This window comes from Suncus etruscus, chromosome 6 (assembly GCF_024139225.1).
Source record: "Suncus etruscus isolate mSunEtr1 chromosome 6, mSunEtr1.pri.cur, whole genome shotgun sequence".
NCBI lineage: Eukaryota > Metazoa > Chordata > Mammalia > Eulipotyphla > Soricidae > Suncus > Suncus etruscus.
Window position 1 is genome coordinate 48,538,072 of NC_064853.1, and position 20,706 is coordinate 48,558,777.

General features: G+C 47.1%; 1 protein-coding gene and 1 pseudogene across 1 annotated transcript; one reads left to right on the plus strand and one right to left on the minus strand.

Annotated features, from left to right (window-relative positions):
* Positions 1–406: 406 nt before the first annotated feature.
* Positions 407–18,029, minus strand: TRNAU1AP (tRNA selenocysteine 1 associated protein 1). Its single transcript, XM_049774983.1, has 9 exons — positions 17,937–18,029; positions 17,584–17,681; positions 11,547–11,646; positions 10,906–10,958; positions 6,958–7,089; positions 4,436–4,555; positions 3,792–3,954; positions 1,707–1,740; positions 407–556 (listed from the first exon to the last, which is right to left on the minus strand). Exons 1-9 carry the CDS (start codon positions 17,961–17,963, stop codon positions 420–422), a joined length of 864 nt encoding a protein of 287 aa, XP_049630940.1. The 5' UTR covers positions 17,964–18,029; the 3' UTR covers positions 407–419.
* A 1,542-nt stretch (positions 18,030–19,571) lies between these two features.
* On the plus strand, positions 19,572–19,681 carry LOC126012694 (uncharacterized; annotated as a pseudogene).
* The last annotated feature ends 1,025 nt before the right edge of the window (positions 19,682–20,706 follow it).

Consider the following 20,706-nt stretch of genomic DNA (forward strand, 5'->3'; position numbering starts at 1 on the left):
TCCCTCGTTATTTAATACAACAACCCAGTAACACTCGGGTTACTTCCTGGCTTGGGGGACCATATGGGACGCAAGGGGATAGAACCGTGGTCTATTCTAGGCTAGTGCTGGCAAGGCAGACACCTTACCTCTAGTGCCACCACGCCGGCCCTGGTTCCATCAATTGTTTCTGGACACCTAGTAAGTTCAGAAATCACTCTGGTGGGCACAGGGGACGATGATATGGGATGCCACATTGGCTGTGTATAAGGCAAGTAAGTGCCCTATGGCTCTGGCCCTCTGAGGTTCCTTATTCAAAAATAACGCAACTGAAGGTAGTGTTGCAGAAATATTTCTAGAAACAATATAAAGGTGTAAAAGTTTTAACTTAATTTTAAAAATGAGTTTCAGTCTTTCATGGTTCTTCTGGCTTATCCTTGCTACATCATGGCAGGGATTTCTGAAGACACGCTGTCCAGTGGCTGCCAGTGACAGTCCATGAGTGCATCATAGAGCTCCTCACTTTGTTCCATGAACTCCTTGTTAGCCTCAATCACATCAAGTTGTGGTGTTGGATCTGGAAGAGAAATAAAGATGGACTTGGGTTCATGGCCAGCGGGGGTAGTGCAAGTACAAGAAAGTGATTTAGTTCCCTAGTCCCAAGTCATCTCTGTCCTAAGGATCCGTTTCCCACACCCCCAAAAACAAAAAAATCTGGCACAGAATCAATGAGATAGGTGGGAAGAAAAGCAATACTAGGGATTTTAATTAGGTCCTCCCACATGTAAAAGGCTCAACCACTTTAGAGCTACAACCCGGACTCCAATACTTTAACATTTAATTGGGGGGGGGGGGTTGGGTCACAACCAGCAGCGCTCAGGGGTTACTCCTGGTTCTACACTTAGAATCGCTCCTGGCAGGGACGGGACCATATGGGATGCCGGGATTTGAAACACTGTCCTTTTGCATGCAAGGCAAAACACCTCACCTCCATGTTATTTCTCTGGCCCCACTTTATAATATTTTAATTTATTTAGCCTCCCATACTGTTCTTAAGGCTCTGTAAGCCACCCCCTCTATGGCACTGCAGGTTTAAATGTTTACTGAATGGACTGGTAATTGATATGCTCTGGACCTGCAAGGGTGGTCAGACAACTGCCATCTAGCCCTTTGACTTCTCTAAGCCTTCTAAAGTTTTCATCCTATTACTTGAAAATGCAAAAAACATTAAAAAAAAAGGGGGGGGGGGCCAGAGAGGTGGCACTAGAGGTAAGTTGTCTGCCTAGCCAGCACTAGCCAAGGAAGGACCGCAGTTCGATCTCCCAGCGTCCCATATGGCCCCCCCAAGCCAGGGGTAATTTCTGAGTGCTTTAGCCAGGAGTAATCCCTGAGCATCAAATGGGTGTGGCCCCAAAAACAAAAACAAAAGTAAAATATATTAAAAAATGGTTTTCTAGTTGTCAAATACTTTTGCTAGAACCCTACATTGTGGACTAGGGGAAAGATGGTGTATTTAGAGAGGGGTGGCCTCCTTCCCTTATGGAGCTTCCCCCAGGGACTGACAAACAGAAGAATGAGAAAATGGATTCCTTTTGAGCTTCTGAGCCACAGAAGTTATGTTGTGCTTGGGGATCATAGGGTGTTGGAGGTTAAACACAAACTTCCTACATATATACTCCTGCCCTTTGAGCCATCTCCCCAGTCCTTAAAGGAAATTCTTATCTTACCTTCCAATGCATCATCTCCAACTTCTTCGTATGTCTGCCAATAGACCAATAAAGGATAGTGAGAAGCACAAAGAAATCCAGGATAAGGACTAAGGTTTAAGATTTATTTGAGGTAGGTGGGGCACGTGTACCCAAAGGTGTTATGGGAGTTTTGGAGGCTACCTGGGAATCATGCAGTGCTAGGAATGGAAGCTGGGCCTTCTGAATGCAAAATCATGTGTTCATTAGCCCTGTGGACTAATCTCCATAGCCCCAGGATGCATTTTTCCTTTGTTTTAAGACCATATTTGGCAGAGTTCAGGGTTCGCTCCTGACTCTGCTTGCTGAGGGATCATGCCTGACAGGGTTAGGGGACCTATTCAGTGACAGGGACTGTACCCAGGTTAGCTGCATGCTACTCTCAGGATGAGTAACTTTTACTTTTTTTGGCTTTTGTTTTCTGCGGGGGTGGGGCATACTTAGTGATGCTCAGAGGTTACTCCTGGCTCTGTGCTCAGAAGTTGCTCTTAGAGGGGCCGGCGAGGTGGCGCTAGAGGTAAGGTGTATGCCTTGCAAGCGCTAGCCAAGGATCAGGACCGCGGTTCGATCCCCCGGCGTCCCATATGGTCCCCCCAAGCCAGGGGCAATTTCTGAGCGCTTAGCCAGGAGTAACCCCTGAGCATCAAACGGTGTGGCCCGAAAAACCAAAAAAAAAAAAAAAAAAAAAAAAGAAGTTGCTCTTAGAGGGGCCAGAGAGATATGGAGGTAGGATGTTTGCCTTGCATGCAGAAGGACAATGGTTTGAATCCTGGCATCCCATATGGTCCCCTGAGCCTGCCAGGGGCGATTTCTGAGCGTAGAGCCAAGAGTAACCCAAGCGCTGCCAGGTGTGACCCAAAAACCAGAAATAAAAAAATGAAATCGCCCCTAGAGGATCGGGGGGGGGGGGGTCATATGGGATGCTGGGAATCGAACCCAGGCCCTCCTGGGACAACCACATGCAAGGCAAACATACAAGGCAAAAAACCTACCACTGAGCCATCACTCCAGCCCCAATTTTTAAATTTTTTGACTTATTTTGGGCCACACAATGGTAGACATCAGTATGTCCAGTTGCTGCCTCCTGGAGAGCTCAGAGCCTATTCCTTGGTTTATGTTCAGGGATCACTCCTGGTGTTGAGTTCAGGGTACCATATGGTGTGTGAGGATTAAATCCACGTTGACTGCATATGAGGCAAGTGTTTCTTCCCTACTCACTGTACTACTGTTCAAATCCAATGATGAATTTTTTTTTTTGTTTTGTTTTTGTTTTTGGGCCACACCCGGTGACGCTCAGGGGTTACTCCTGGCTATGTGCTCAGAAGTCGCTCCTGGCTTGGGGGACCATATGGGATGCCGGGGGATCGAACCGCGGTCCTTCCAAGGCTAGCGCAGGTAAGGCAGGCACCTTACCTCCAGCGCCACCGCCCGGCCCCGAATTTCTTTTTTTAGGGGCTGGGTTTCCATTCCATACCCAACAGTGCTCGGGTTATTCCTGGCTCTGTACTCAGGGAATCATGTGGGAAGCCAGGGATTGAGCCATAGTCAGGTGCATATAAGGCAAGTGCCCTACCTGCTGTTATATGGCTTCCAGTAAATTTTTTTTTTGTGTGTGTGTGTGGTTTTTGGGTCACACCCGACAGTGCTCAGGGGAAACTCCTGGCTCCATGCTCAGAAATTGCTCCTGGCAGGCATGGGGGACCATATGGGAAGCCGGGTTTGAACTGATGACCTTCTGCATGAAAGGCAAATGCCTTACCTCCATGTTATCTCTCCGGTCCCCAGTAATTAATTTTTAATGAAAGATCTAGGCTGGGGCCTAAGAGTTAGTACAGCGTACAGCAGTTAAGTTACTGGAGCACAACCAATAGTAAACCAAGTATAGAGCCAAAAGAAAGCCCACAACAGTTGGATGTAACCTCAAAACAAACTAAGAGGAATTATTAGGCTATTCATCTTTCTCCATTCCCATCCCTACCTCCCTGAAGCCCAAACGAGCTTCCTTACCAATTCCATCCTAGAGAATAACAAAACTGAGGAGAGCCAGTTTTGTCCCAGGAATGTTACCTGCATGGTGCTCTGGGTATAGCCATACTGGGGGTAGCTGTAGCTATAGCTTCCTGTGTTCTGGTCATAACCCCACTGGGCATAGTAGTTCTGGTACTGCTGGTAATACTGATTGTAGCTGTAACTGTACATTTGACTATATTCCACAGGCTTCACACGACTCCTTAAATAAAGAACCAAAAGAAAATAAACACGTGTTAGCAGGCATTTCTATAACTCTTACTGTGTCCTGAGATTGTTCTACATCGATTAATTCATGTGACCTCCTTAACAACTCCATATAATAAGGACACCTTTATTCTCAGTTTACAAATAGGAAAACTGAAGTACAGTTTGGGCTTTCTTTGTCATATCTGTGTTCAGGGCTTATTCCTGAGGGACGGTACTCAGCACAAGCCTAACAGTCAATACTTGATACCTGAATTAAATTTCCCCTTTTTATGTCGTATCAGGGAATAAACCCAGGACCTTACAAGACAAGTGTTCTACTACTGTGCTGTCTCTAATGCTGTATAAATTTGCTCTATCATATAAATTGTGTGGGGAGGTTCCCAGACAGTGTCCAGTGCTCAACATGTGCATATCCTGAAAGCAACAGGGACAGGCTGGGGTGTCCTGTGGGGGTGGGATAGAGCCAGACTCACGCTTTAGGGATGGCCACACTCAGCCGCACTGGTTTGGACCCCAGTCCCACAGCTCCCTGGCACTCCGTCAAGGCTCGCTTCTGTTCCAGCTCATCTGTGAATTTCACGAAACCATAGCCTCTGCCCGGGAGAGAAACTAGTTAGGTCACAAGTGGGAAGAGTGTGAATGTGTCAGTCTACAAGAGGAGAAAGGGCCAAGAAGGGCAAGAATGGGACAACTGCACTTGCTGTGGAAGGATGAGACTCTACTAGTGGGAGCACATGACAGCAGTGCAGGAGTCAAGAAGGAAAGTCAAGCAAAGTAGGAATCTCCCACTGTTCGTCTACTCGGTCCCTTCCCTGTGGAGACAATGATCCAATACTGTTCCCAATACTCGAGAATCCTAGCAAGTATTTTATATGCATCCCTATGGTAGTAGTCATAATGCTACTCAATATAAGGGTCTGTATATGCCACAACTGCACTAAACAGTGGAACTTGGAAGTCACAAGCAGACAAAATTCCTGCTTCCCTGAATTCACATAGTCAGGGAGAAATGAATGGCAGCTAACATTTAACAAGCATTTATTTCCAAGGCACTGTGCTAAACTGTTCCCAAGGATCATTTTATTGAATAGTTCAGCAGTTTGATAAGAAGGGAACATATCCACATTTTGCTGGAGGGAATTCAAAATTCAGCGGTTTAACAACTTTTTTTTTTGGGGGGGGGGGAGTTACACCCAGTAGCGCTCAGTGGTTACTTCTGGCTCCACTCTAGAAAATCGCTCCTGGCAGACTGAGGGAACCATATGGGACACGGGATTCGAACCAATGACCTTCTGCATGAAAGGCAAACGCCTTACCTCCATGCTATCTTTCCTGCTACAGTTTAATAACTTCTTTAAAGTCACAGAAGAAATAGGATTTCAATTCAGCCCTGTCAAACTCCTAAATCCCCAAACCTTAATACTAATTATTTGATCAAGAATGAGCCTTGGGGGGCCAGAGCGGTGGTACAAGCTCTAGGGCGTTTGCCTCTCCCCCCCCCACCCCGTGTCACATATGGTCCCCAAGCCAGGAGCAATTTTTCTTTTCTTTTCTTTCTTTTTTTTTGGTTTTTGGGTCACACCCAGCAGTGCTCAGGGGTTCCTCCTGGCTATGCTCAGAACTTGCTCCTGGCAGGCTCAGGGGACCATACCATATAGGATGCCGGGATTCGAGCCACTGACCTTCTGCATGCAAGGCAAATACCTTACCTCCATACTATCTCTCCGGTCCCCAAGAGCGATTTCTGAGCGCATAGCCAGGAGTAACCCCTGAGCATCATCGTTTTGGCCCCCCCCAAAAAAAAAAAAAAAAAAAAAGGAATGACTCTTGGGAGGAAGACAGAGACAGCATGCAGGGGTCTCAAACTCAATTTACCTGGGGGCTGCAGGAGGCAAAGTTGGGTGATCCTTGAGTGCAAAGTTAGTAGTAAGCCTTGAACACTGGGGGCGTCTGCCTTGCATGTACTAACCTAGGATGAACCATGGTGAGATCCCCCAGTGTCCCATATGGTCCCCCAAGCCAGGAGCAATTTCTGAGTGCATAGCCAGCTGCAACCCCTGAGTGTCACTGGGTGTGGCCCAAAAACAAAACAAAACAAAACAAAAATCACTGAAACAGGGGCTGGAGAGATAGCACAATGGTAGGATGTTTGCCTTGCATGAAGCTGATCCAGGATGGTGGTTCGAATCCCGGCATCCCATATGGTCCCCCAAGCTAGCCGGGAGCAATTTCTGAGCACAGAGCCAGGTGTAACCCCTGAGCTCCTCTGGATGTGACCCAAAAAACAAAAAACAAAAAAAAATAACTAAAACATACAATAATATGGAGATTTATGTGAAGGGTGGTTTTTTGTTTGTTTTTGGTTTTTGGGCCACATCCTGCGGTGCTCAGGGATTACTCCTGACTATCTGCTCAGAAATAGCCCCTGGCAGGCATGAGGGACCATATGGGACACCGGGATTCGAACCAACCACCTTAGGTCCTGGGTCTGCTGTTGGCAAGGCAAACGCTGCTGTGCTATCTCTCTGGTCCCAGAGATTTATGTTTTATCAGGTATTTTTTCTTTTTTTTTTTTTTCTGGTTTTTTTTTTTTTTTGGGTCACACCCGGCAGTGCTCAGGGGTTATTCCTGGCTCCATGCTCAGAAATTGCTCCTGGCAGGCATGGGGGACTATATGGGACGCCGGGATTTGAACCAATAACCTTCTGCATGAAAGGCAAACGCCTTACCTCCATGCTATCTCTCCGGCCCCTTCTTTTTTTTTTTTTATCAGTTTTGTTCTACAGCTGGAACATGGTACATGACTGTCAGAGAATAGCGTACTGCATCATTCCCAGGCAGTGGTGAAACTGGGAGTCAAAACAGGCAACATAGTTCCAGAGTCCTTGCTCGTAAATTATAGAGCCTCACTGTAACACCACCATCCACCTACCAGGAAAATGCTGGATGAAAAGAGTAAGAGAGTAAGCATCCATTATTAGAGATGAGATCTTACTTTGAAATGCCAGTCTGGTCCAGAACCACTTTGCCGCCTCGACAAGAGGGATAGACTTTGACAAAGAATTCATACAGCATGCCATCATCCACATCTGGGGTCAGGTCTCCCACAAAGAGGGAGTACTCTGGGCTGAGAGAAAAAAAATAAAACAAGATTCAGGCACAAAGACCAAATTTTTCTTCTAATAAGCACTTTTGGTCCATTCTTTGTAGACCAATACTGGATTTTATCTCACTTGCAATCTGGGCAGAAAGGTTATAGAAAGAGTCTCCAGCCACAAATGCACAAAGCTAGCCAGCCTGACTTCAAGTGTTACAAAATATGCATAGGGAGAGGCCCTGTGGGATTGACAAAGTAGCACAGCCAGTAAGGCACTTGCCTGAAAGGCAAAATGACCCAGATTTGGTTCCTGTCACCACATATGCTCTCCTGTGCATTCCAAGAGTGATCCCTAAGCACAGAGCAAGGAATAAGATATGAACATTAGGGGCCGGAGAGATAGCATGGAGGTAAGGCATTTACCTTTCATGCAGAAGGTTGGTGGTGCAAATCCTGGCATCCCATACGGTCCCCTGAGCCTGCCAGGAGCGTTTCTGAGCATAAAGCCAGGAGTAACCCCTGAACGCTGCCAGGAGTGACCCCCAAAAAAACAAACAAACAAACAAAAAGATATGAACACTGAAGACTGGAATGACAGTACAGTGGGTAAGGTGTTTGCCTGCATACAGTTGACGTGGTTCAATTCCCTGAACACTACCAGGGATAATTCCTGAGTAAAGAGCCAGGAGTAACTCTAAGCATTATTGGATGTGGGCCCAAAAAGCAAAAAAAAAAAAAAAAAAAGACACGAATACTGTCAGATGTGGCCTTCAAACAAAGAAAAATAAAAGAATTTTTAAGAACTATGGAAAAATAGTCCATTTGCAAGCAATGGACCCAGATTTGATCTTTGGGATCTCCTATGGTCCCCCAAGCATCACCAGGACTTTTTTTTTTTTTTTTTTTTTTTTTTTGGTTTTTGGGCCACATCCGGTGACGCTCAGGGGTTACTCCTGAAAAGTTCAGGGCCAGAGGAACGAACCACAGTCCGTCCAAGGCTAGCAGGGTAAGGTGTCTGCCTTGCGCCACCACACGGACCCACAGGACTAATTCTTGAGTTCAAAGCCAACAGTAAGCCCTGAGCATTGCCGGTGTGGTCCAAGCTAAGTGCTTGTCTCGAATACAGCTGACCTGGGTTTAATCCCTGGCACCCTTGATTGTTCCCCTCAACCAATTAGGAGTGATTTCTGAAGACAGAACCAGGAGTAAACCCTGAGCAATGCCAGATGTGACCAAAAACCTAAAACAAGTGTGCTTTGCTGTGGAGCCCATCCCAGTCCTTTGAAATCTTGTCTCTAAGCTATAAGAGAACCATTAGGACCAGAGCAATAGTACAGTGAGCAGGTAGGGCACTTGCCTTGTGCGTACACACGTGCATATATGTGTGACCATTAATAGGAACAAAGAATTCCAATCAATAAGAATGCTGTGACTTAAACTACTTCTCAATGACTAATTATTGCACTCCCCCTGAGTCTATCATTACATATTTCAACATTACTCTTTCCATTTAAAATTTTGTTGTTGTTGTTTTGGAGCCACACCTATATGTACTCAGGGCTAACTCCTAGTTCTGCACTCAGAAATTACTCCTGGGGCCGGGCGGTGGCGCTAAAGGTAAGGTGCCTGCCTTGCCTGCGCTAACCTTGGACGGACCGCGGTTCGATCCCCCGGTGTCCCATATGGTCCCCCAAGCCAGGAGCAACTTCTGAGCACATAGCCAGGAGTAACCCCTGAGCGTTACCGGGTGTGGCCCAAAAAAAAAAAAAAAAAAAAAAAAAAAAAAAAAAAAGAAATTACTCCTGGAGGGCTTGAGGGACCATATGGTTTACCAGATTAAAACTGGATGATAATGGGCCCAGAGAGATAGCACAGCGGCATTTGCCTTGCAAGCAGCCATGCCTTGCAAGCAGCCGATCCAGGACCAAAGGTGGTTGGTTCGAATCCCGGTGTCCCATGTGGTCCCCCGTGCCTGCCAGGAGCTATTTCTGAGCAGACAGCCAGCAGTAACCCCTGAGCACCACCGGGTGTGGCTCAAAAACCAAAACCAAAACAAACAAACAAAAAAACTGGATGATGGGACCCGGAGAGATAGCACAGTGGCGTTTGCCTTGCAAGCAGCCGATCCAGGACCAAAGGTGGTTGGTTCGAATCCCGGTGTCCCATATGGTCCCCCGTGCCTGCCAGGAGCTATTTCTGAGCAGTCAGCCAGGAGTAACCCCTGAGCAACGCCGGGTGTGGCCCTAAAACCAAAAAAAAAAACAAAAAAAAAAAACTGGATGATATTAAAGCAAACACCCTACTTGCTCTTTCATTTTTTGATATCAAGTAACCAAGCCCAACCCTTACACATGTAAAGTATATGCCCTACCAGTGAACTACAGCCTGGCCTCAACAATTTAGGGGCCTAACTTTGCAGACTTGTGAAGAAATTCTAAAACCAAGAACAGTATTAATGTACTGTTTCACTTTTGATTTAATTTTTGCAGGGCCAGGATCCAACCCATGCAAGGTATGTGCTTTGAGTTTCATCCCAGCCCTGGATAAATAGTTTGCTTTTTTAGGTCATTCAGCACAGCACAGGGTTGTCCTATTTACGGGGACTATGAGGTGCCAGAGATCTCATACAAAGCATGAGCTTAGTTGAGCATCTCTCCAGCTCCATATATTTGTTTTGGGTTACAACTGGCTATGCTTAGGGATCACTCCTTGTTGAGTTTAGGGGACTACACACAAAGTGGGGAATCAATCCAGGTCAGCTGTGCACAAGCTAAGTGCTTTATCCATTATACTATCTCTATGATCCCTTGATTTTTGGGGGGGGCCACACCCGGTGGCATTCAGGGGTTACACCTGGCCGTGTTCAGAAATCACTTCTGGTGGGCCAGAGTAATAGCACAGCAGCAGGATATTTGCCTTGCATGCTGCTGATCTATGACTGACCTGGGTTTGAATCCCGGCATCCCATATGGTCCCCCGTGCCTGCCAGAGCGATTCCTTATTGCACAGCCAGGAGTAACCCGAGTGCCGGTGTGACCCGGACCCCCGAAAAAAAGAAACTTCCAAAAAAAAAAAAAGGGCCCGGAGATATAGCACACCAGCGTTTGCCTTGCAAGCAGCCGATCCAGGACCTAAGGTGGTTGGTTCGAATCCCTGGGTCCCATATGGTCCCCGTGCCTGCCAGGTGCTATTTCTGAGCATACAGCCAGGAGTAACCCCCAAGCAACGCCAGGTGTGGCCCAAAAACCAAAAAAAAAAAAAAAGAAAGAAAGAAAGAAAGAAAAAAGAACCTTCAGTAATGGGGCTGGAGTGATGATAGCACAGTGGGTAGGATTTACCTTGCATGCAGCCAACTGGGTTCTATCCCTGGCATCCATATGGTTCCCATAGCCTACCAGGAGTGAGTTCTGCGGACATAGCCAGGAGTAACCCCTGTGCAATGCTGAGTGTGGCCCCAAGACAGAAGAAAATAAAAGCAGGGGCCGAGGGGCTGGAGAGGCGGTGTAAGCAGTAGGGCGTTTGCCTTGCACAAGCTAACCTAGGACAGATCGTTGTTCAATCCCCTGGCGTCCCATATGGTCCCCCAAACCAGGAGCGATTTCTGAGCACAGAGCCAGGAGCAACCCGAGTGTCACCGGGTGTGGCCCCAAAACAAAACAAAAAACTTCAGTAATGTGAAGAGCAACACTGAAAATTTAGAGGAGGATGGAAACAAAGAGAAGACACGGAACTAGACATAAGAGACCAGAAAGGTGTGCAAGTGGGAGGCCACTGCCCTTTAGTGGGGGCGTCTCTAGACATTTTTAGGGGTTTCACAATAACTTGGGGCCATTCTATACTACTTACCTGTTATCTGGCTGCTTTCCATAAGTGGCATAGTTCAACTTAAAACGCTTGGCCTAAAAATTTTAAAACGAACACACTAAAACAGTGAAAGGCATTTCAAGAGTCAAACAATATTTGAAAATAAAACAGAAACAAATTACCTTGGACAATATATCTCCCCCTCTCTAAGCCTCAGCTCTTTCTCCTGTATAAAATGAGGGAGTTGACGGATGACTGCTAAGGGCACTGCCAGCTCCATGTTTCTATGAGCCCAGGTGTGCCAGCTTGGTGCAGCTGTATGCTAAGTAACTGTGGGAAGAGCAGAACGTAACTCTCTTGCAACGTGGCCTCACTGCTGCCAGCTTGTTCTAGTTTCTCAATCTAAATCTAGTTTCAAGTCTCCCAATATAGGAGGCAGCGGTGTTGAATGAAAAGGGCATGGACTTAAGATGCAACCAGTCTTCAGTAAGCATCTTGGCTCTGCCGCTTACTACCTGTGTTGCCTTGGGCAAGTTACTCCACATCCCTGAGCTTCAGTTTCCTGGTCCACCTACTGTTCTGGGTGTTACAAGATTAAATATTATCAACACACAGTAGGAATAAATTATGGTTATCAATGATAATATAACAATGGCACAACATCATTATCTGAATGTCCTTACAGGCGTGGCTCCTGGCAGGGGTTTCCCATTAATTTTATGCAAACACTTCTCAGCTGTGGCCAAATCTGCGAATTCTACAAAGCAATAGCCAGCTGGGATCCTAGAAAGAAAGCCAACAGAGAAAGAGCAGTGTTAAAATGTGGCATGAGGCCGGAGAGATAGCATGGAGGTAAGGCGTTTGCCTTTCATGCAGGAGGTCATCGGTTCAAATCCCGGCGCCCCATATGGTCCCCCGTGCCTGCCAGGAGCAATTTCTGAGCCTGGAGCCAGGAATAACCCGAGCACTGCCGGGTGTGACACAAAAACCAAAAAAAAAAAAAAAAAAAGTGGCATTTGCAGGGTGTGGGTCAACTTAGTGGTAGAGTACATATCCATGTGCTGTAAATGAACGAATATTAGGACAAACACTTATTTGCTTTTTTTTTATTTTTGTTTTTTGGGTCACACCCGGCAGCGCTCAGGGGCCACTCCTGGGAGACCATATGGGATGCTGGGATTCGAACCACCGTCCTTCTACTTTCTATTCACACTCCCTCTTGGCCTTTGTCCTGTCTGCCAATCCTGAAAGTCCTATAAATTGTGTATTTATTTGATGTCTAGACCATACCAAATCAGCGGGAGGGGATTGACTCCAGACCACATAAAAGGCCAGTGCATTATCTCTCTGGCTTCTGTATTGAATATTTAATGATAAAGCAGGTCCAGTTATGAAGAGGGTAAGGAGGGTAAGATCAAATACCAGGCCCTCTAAGAAGAATTCTTTTTTTTTTTTTTTTTTTTTTTTTTTTGGTTTCTGGGTCATACCTGGCAGCACTCGGGTTACTCCTGGCTCTATACCAGAAATTGCTCCTGACAGGCTCGGGGACCATACGGGATGCCGGGATTTGAACCACTGTTCTTCTGCATGCAAGGCAAACATCTTACCTCCATGCTATCTCTCCGACCCCTAGGAAGAATTCTTGTTTTTTTTTTTGTTTTTTTGTTTTTTTGTTTTTGGGCCACACCCGTTTGACGCTCAGGGGTTACTCCTGGCTATGTGCTCAGAAATCGCCCCTGGCTTGGGGGGACCATATGGGACGCCGGGGGATCGAACCGTGGTCCGTTCCTTGGTAGCGCTTACAAGGCAGACACCTTATCTCTAGCGCCACCTTCCCGGCCCAAGAATTCTTAAGACTATCATGCAAACCTGATGTTGTTTTAACAAGTTATCTCAAATTCTTATAAAGAACAGAACATTGACCTCTTCTGGGCATTTATTAACCATTGACACCATCCTCAAGTAATGGCTTTCTTCTCCCTCTTACCCATACTTTCCTTCTAATTTATTTTGTGAACCAGCCTTATTTAAATACCTAGCCCTAACGTGAGAATGGGAAAAGCTTTGGCTTATTTTTGTGCTGTGGTGTCATGGATTAAATCAATATTTTATGAATAAAAGGCACCATAGCAGAGCCATATCTCCTGCCCAAGATGATTTTGTATTTTACTGTTTATTTATTTACTTACACCATACCTGGCAATGCTCAGGGATAATTTCTGGTGTTGCTCAAGACACCATATGGGATATAAGGGTCAAAAATGGAGTTAGCCACATGCAAGGCCAGCACCTTAACCCCTGCAGTATCACTCCAGCATGTTTAAAATTATATTTGCCTGATCCCTGAAAGTAGAGCCAGGTGTAAGCCCCAGGCACTTCCATGTGTGGCCCAAAAAAGAATAAAAAAATTTTGCTTATATATTTTGGGCTATACCCAACAGTGGTCAGAACTTCTCTGGCTCTATGCTTAAAAGCTGCTACTGAGTGGAGTAGTACAGCAGGTACGGCATCTGCCTTGCAAGTGGCCAATCAGGTTCACACTGGGGCATGCCAACCCCACCCCCCATCTTTACTACTGACAGTGCTCAAGGGACAACATATGGTGCTGCAAATTAAACCTGGCTTTCCACATACAAAGCAGGCACACAGCTCATTGAGCTCTTTCTCTAGCATCTTTAAGATGGTTTTTGTTTGCTTGTTTTTGGGTCACACCCAGCAGTGCTCAGGGGTTCCACCTGGCTCTATGCTCCTGGCAGGCTCGGAGGACCACATGGGATGCCAGGATTCAAACCACCATCCTTCTGAATGTGAAGCAAACGCCCTATCTCCATGCTATCTCTCCAGTCCCTTTAAGATGGTTTTGAGGGCCCGGAGAGATAGCACAGCGGTGTTTGCCTCGCAAGCAGCCGATCCAGGACCAAAGGTGGTTGGTTCGAATCCCGGCGTCCCATATGGTCCCCCGTGCCTGCCAGGAGCTATTTCTGAGCAGACAGCCAGGAGTAACCCCTGAGCACCGCCGGGTGTGGCCCAAAAACAAACAAACAAAAAAAAACTCTGAGTTTCTTACATTTTTTTTAGTTTTTTAGCTCACACCTGATGGTACCTAGGAGTTAACTCCTCACTCTGTACTCAAGGATCACTCCTGGAGGTGCTCAGGGGATCTAAGGGATGCTGGGAAATGAATCTGGCTCTGCTACATGCAAGGCAAGTGCCCTGCCTACTATATTATCATTCCAACCCAGAGGCCCCATGTTTTATCCCTAACTCTTCCTCAATCTCTAGCACAGCTGTAGGGAAAAAAAAAAAAAAAAAAGATGTGATCCTAAGATGAGGGAGTTTTGCCATAAAGGGAAAGAGAAATATTATACAAGTCAGATCACATACTGGAAGTGAGGTTTCCCAGTAACTGATAAATTAGAATGTTGTAGAAGTCAGTAAAGAAGTAAAAATGCAGCCTGTGATCTATGGTGCAGCTCTTCTGTTCTAGAAACTTCTGCACAGTGCCAAACATGTCAGTGACCTGAAAGACCCCTTTCTGACAAGACCACACTGGCCAGTGACCTGCAGTCACTTCAGCAACCGCAGCCGAAGTTGTTGACGGGTTGAAGGTAGTTTCCCACCATAACCCTATATGTTCCATTTAGTATTTAGGATCCAGGCAGGCACAGAAAGGACTTTCAGTATATGGTCAGAGCTGCACCAAGGACAGTTAACTTTGTCACATGCAGACTTTCCAGAGAGTACAATGCATAAGGTGATACTGCCAACTTCAGTTAGGTCCCCAAGGATCTATGAGCATCACAGGAGTGAGCTGAGTACCATTGTGAGTGGCCCAAAACACCCCTCAAAAATAAATAAATATATAAATAAATAAATGCTGCCTGAATGTCTGGAAGCTCCAGTTTTCCATCTCCATGTCTGTCACAAATCACAAACTCCTGTCTACTTAACTTCATCAAGTGGTAAAACCCAGGGGCCAGAGAGATGGCATGGAGGTAAGGCATTTGCCATGCATGCAGAAGGACGGTGGTTTGAATCCCAGCATGCCATATGGTAGGGCATTTGCCTTGCACATGCTAACCTAGGACAGACTTAGGTTTGATCCCCTGGAGTCCCATATGGTTCCCCAAGCCAGGAGCGATTTCTGAGTGTAGAGCCAGGAATAATCTCTGAACATCGCTGGGTGAGACCCAAAAACCAAAACCAATAATAATAATAATAGTTTACCTCTGAAGATAGCTGAGATTTCTGGTGGTTATTTCTGAAAGTCTCACTGACAAAGTAGGGTGTTGCAATATTCATTTGTATCACTTGCCTAGTATGTAATTTACACTGAAAACTAGTGAATTTTCTTTAATATCATCCTTCAAGTCATCCAAACTTCCCTAGAAATATAACTTTAGAACTTCAATTCAACTACTAAGAATGAAGGGATGGCTAGTAAAGGTTCACAAGATAAGAGCTTGGGCATATGCTGAGAACAATGAGCCATATCTAGGCCTGTACTGAGTGTTACAGTGAGCTTTAGGACAAATCTGACAATGCTCAGGAATTTAATCCCAGTTGAGGGGTGCTTCTGGAGGTGCTGGGTTGAAACAGAGTTGGCAACTCAGGATTCCTGCATGTACTCCAGCCATCTTTGCTTATTTAGGTGGGTTTTTTTTTTTTTTTTTTTTTTTTGGTTTTTGGGTCACACCCAGCAGCGCTCAGAGCCACTCCTGGCTCTACACTCAGAAATCGTTCCTGGCAGGCTCAGGGGACTATATGAGATGCCGGGATTAGAACCACTGTCCTTCTGCATGCAAAGCAAACGCCCTACCTCCATGCTACCTCTCCGGCCCCTATGTGTTGTTGTTTTTTTTGTTTTTTGGGTCACACCTGGCAGCGCTCAGGGGTTACTCCTGGCTCTAGGCTCAGAAATCGCTCCTGGCAGGCTTGGAGGACCATATGGGATGCTGGGATTCAAACCAACGTCCTTCTGCATGCAAGGCAAATGTCCTACCTCCATGCTATCTCTCTGGCCCTATTTAGGTTTTTGAATCACACCTAGAAGTGTTCAAGGTTTATTCCTGGCTCTTTCTGGTTCTTTGTTCAGAGATCACTCCTGGATATCTCGGGAGACCAAGAGAGGTGCTAGGCATCAAACCCAGGCCAGACACATGGAAGGCAAACACCCTACTTCCTATATTATAGCTCCAGCCCCATAAATTTTATTTTTAGTTTTTTAGGGTTTTTTTTGTTTTTGGGTCAGGGGTTATTCCTGATTCTATGCTCAGAAATCGCTCCTGGCAGGCTCGAGGGACTATATGAGATGCTGGAGTTTGAAACTCCAACCTTCTGATGCACGGCAAACACCCTATCTCCATGCTATCTCTCAGGCCCCTTTTTTTAGTTTCTGGACCACACCTGTTGGCAATGAGCTCTGCGCTCAGAAATTGCTTCTGGCAGGCTCAGAGGATCATATGGGATGTCAGAGATGAAACCCATCAAACCCAGGTATATCCTGGATTGGCGGTGTGACCACTGTGGTATCACTCTAGCCCCATTATCTTTAGTGTATTTACTGATAGGCCACTTGAAAATCTGTGAGGGGCCAGAATCCAAAGAATCCAGGGCCTCACATGTACAAGGAATGCACACAAACACTGAGACATACCCTTGACCCACTCTACACATTTTTTATCAAAGGCAGAGGAGTTAAAAGGCATTGATGAGGTTTGAGGAAAAGAAGAACTCAAGGCCTGGCTTGTTATTTTATAACTGTGTAACTTTAAGACAGTTACTCAGCTCTCTACTAACAGTTCTTATTAGCTCAAGTTTTTGTGATTTTTTTCCCCCCATGATTTTTAGGAGGCAGATAGCTCGTTCACAAGACTGGAGCACAGGCTTACATGTAGAACAGGGCTGAATCTCTGCACAAATGTCCCAAAGTACTGCTGGAGTAAGCCCCAGCACTGAATATGATCAAGTGCCTAAAACAAAGAAGACCTAGTTACCTTGCAGATAAGCTTTTTATGTATTTGGGGAAGCAGAGCTTTGATCTAGGTGCTCAGGCGCTACTACTGACTACCCGTACAGTGCTCGAACTCACTTGACTGTGATATTCCTATACATAAGCTCCTTAATCACTGTACTATCTCTCGGGTCCTAATCATGTTCATATCTATTGAGCATAGATCTATGGTGTATATATAGTATTAATACATATACAGTAGACATGTATCAGACACTGTTCTACATGTGGGTTGCAAATAAATCAGTTCACTTATGGAGCCGAAGAGATAGCATAGAAGTAGGGCATTTGCCTTGCATGCAGAAGGGCGGTGGTTCAAATCCCCGCATCCCATATGGTCCCCAGAGCCTACCAGGAGCGATTTCTGAGCGTGGAACCAGGAGGAACCCCTGAGCACTAGCGGGTGTGACCAAAAAAAAACGAAACAAACAAAAAATCAGTTCACTATCCTCACCCCAACTCTTAGTGGAAGCAGGCATTTGCCTGAGGCCACACAAGCAGTTTTCCAACCTGGCCTAGATCTGGTGCAACATATTGTACTCTCAGAAGGCCACACAGTAGCTCCAACAGTTTTGACCACCCACGGTGACTGGGAAGGAGGAGTCGGTCCTGCCTGGACCCCTGGCCCGCTTCAGGGGGACAGAGGCTCATGCGTCTGACAGGAGAACCTGTCAGGGAGAAGTGGGGAGAAGCAGCAAAGCGAGTACCCGGTGAGGCGGTTTCGGATGATCTTGACGCTCATCACGGTCTCCCCCATGGTGGCGAAGGCTCTGGAGATGAAGTTCTCGTCCATGTAGGGTTCCAGCTGCGCAGAGGAGAGCTGGGTTTCGGGGAGTGTCTGGCCAAGGAGGGCCCGTCCCCCGCCGCTCACCTGCACCAGCTGAACCCCGGCTCCGGCCCCCCGATCCCTCCCAACAGGGGACGCCCCCTTCCAGCCCCTTCACCTCCCACACCCCCAAAGCACGCTCCTCCCCGTGCGCTCCTACTCTTTGGGAATCCCAGGATGCCCCCTCAGGTCCGCCCTCCCGCGCGACACGGAATACTGCTTCCCCGCACTCACGTCCCCCATCCACAGGCTGGCGGCCATGCCCGCGCCGGGGCCGGGATGAGCGCGTGGACGCCAGCCAGGGTTTCTCTCCACTGCCCTACTCCAAAGCGCCACTGCGCATGCGCATGCGCCGCTCTCTGCGCATGCTCAGAGAGGGAACCGGAGACTCCGCCCCAGGCCCAAGCGCGGAGCTTCCGGATTTTTTGGTGGGCGGAGTCCAGATTGGAGCCCAAGAGGGCCCGGTGTAGATGGCACCGCGGCAGGGCGCTTTCCGTGCAAGCTGCTGATGCTGGATGGACGGCGGTTCGAATCCCGGCATTCCATATGGTCCCCGAGCCTACTGGGGGCGATTTCTGAGCATAGAGCCAGGAGTGACACCTGAGCGCTGCCGGGTGTGACCCAAAAGAAAAACAAAACAAAACAAAAAAAGTGAATTCTTTCATCCAAAGGGAGGGATGATAGCTCAGTGGACAGAGCGCAAGCTTTGCATGATCTGGAACTCCGGGTTTCACCCAGGACACTGCATGGTCCAACTATGAGCCTGGAGCAGCTATTGAGTCCTGCAGGTTGTGGCACTTAACTGAGCAAACACATTCATCCGTGAATATGAAATTACAAAGTATGCACAACGTCAGGCCGGAGATGGGACACAGCGGCAGGGCACTTGCTTTGCACTTGTGAAGACTTGGATTCGAGCTTCAAGTTGAAAAACAAGCCCTGAGAGATCCCAACGGGCTCTCCTGTTTTGTTCTTGGAATGAAATATCCTAGGACACCAGCAGGGAATGACCCCATCAAAACATTCAAATCCGGGGCCGGAGAGATAGTACAGCGGCGTTTGCCTTGCAAGCAGCTGATTCAGGACCTAAGGTGGTTGGTTCGAATCCCGGTGTCCCATATGGTCCCCCGTGCCTGCCAGGAGCTATTTCTTTTTTTTTTTTTTTTTTTTTTTTTTTTTTTTTTTTTTTTTTTTTTTGGTTTTGGGCCACACCCGTTTGACGCTCAGGGGTTACTCCTGGCTATGTGCTCAGAAATCGCCCCTGGCTTGGGGGGACCATATGGGACGCCGGGGGATCGAACCGCGGTCCTTCCTTGGCTAGCGCTTGCAAGGCAGGCACCTTACCTCCAGCGCCACCTACCCGGCCCCTCTTTTTTTTTTTTTTTTTTTGGTTTTTGGGCCACACCCGGTGACGCTCAGGGGTTACTCCTGGCTATGCGCTCAGAAGTCGCTCCTGGCTTGGGGGACCATATGGGACGCCGGGGGATCGAACCGCGGTCCGTCCGAGGCTAGCGCAGGCAAGGCAGGCACCTTACCTTTAGCGCCACCGCCCGGCCCCTATTCTTTTTTTTTTTTTTTTTTTTTTTTTTTTTTTTTTTTTTTTGGGCCACACCCTGTGACGCTCAGGGGTTACTCCTGGCTATGCGCTCAGAAGTTGCTCCTGGCTTCTTGGGGGACCATATGGGAGCCGGGGGATCGAACCGCGGTCCGTCCTAGGCTAGCGCAGGCAAGGCAGGCACCTTACCTCCAGCGCCACCGCCCGGCCCGCCAGGAGCTATTTCTGAGCAGACAGCCAGGAGTAACCGCTGAGCACCGCCAGGTGTGGCCCAAAAACCAAAAACAAAAACAAAAACAAAATTCAAATCCAGGATCCTTTTCCGGTTCATAAGCATGATGCTTATGATCAGGTTTTCACACGTCTGTGTGATATGTGCCTCCCTTCAACCTTGTTACAACATTGGCACATGACCCTTTTGACATGAAAAAAAAAAAAGCCTTCAAATTCAGAAAACCACAAACTTGTAAAAAGGTGATATACATATAACTAAATGGTTGTGGTGAGCACATACCACTCACACTTGGGCTGAGTGCAGGCCTAGTGTTAAGGTGCTGGGATCTACCAGCATAAAACCCAGCAGCCTTTAGGAGATAAAGCTACCAACTGCTGGGGAACTGTGCTAGACATAATAAAGATCCGACAAGCCAGACACTTTCTCCATGGCTTGGAGCTATATATACCCTGTCAATGTCTGTTCCTCTAATTTGGTGCCCTTGAACTTGCCAGTGATCTACACAAGTCATCCCTTCACCCTTTCCTTTGCCACTCTGGAACCTGGGAATTTTGTTCTGCTTTGGGACCACACCTGGTGATGCTCAGGGATTCCTCCTGGCCAACCTGGAGATCCATATGTGGTGCTGAAATTGAATCCAAGTTGGTTATATGTAAAGTAAGGAGGTATTTGGGGAACCATATGAGGTGATAGGGATGTACCTGTAGTCTCTCCAACTTCTCCCCAACTTTTTATGGGGAAGTATTCTCGGCATTGCTCAGGTGCTTTTTCTGGCTCTGACATCAGGAATTATTTCTGGTGGTGCACAGGGGACCATATGGAATGCTGGGGATTGAACCCAAGTTGGACACATGCAAGGCAAGTTCCCTACCCCAAATTTGGTTCCAACCCCAAATTCTTATTCTTCTCTAGCCTAATATTCAGGGATTTTTCAGACACTGCATATTTCCTATTAATTTAGGTTTTATTTTTCTGAGTAATGCCTAGCAGTGCTCATCATTCATTCCTGACTCTGTGCTCAGAGGACCATTTCGAGTATAGAAATTGAATCAGGTTTGCCACATGCAAGTCAAGCACCTGTGTACTATTTTTTTTTTTTTGTTGTTTTTGGGCCACACCCGGTAACGCTCAGGGGTTACTCCTGGCTATGCGCTCAGAAGTTGCTCCTGGCTTGGGGGACCATATGGGACGCCAGGGGATCGAACCGCGGTCCG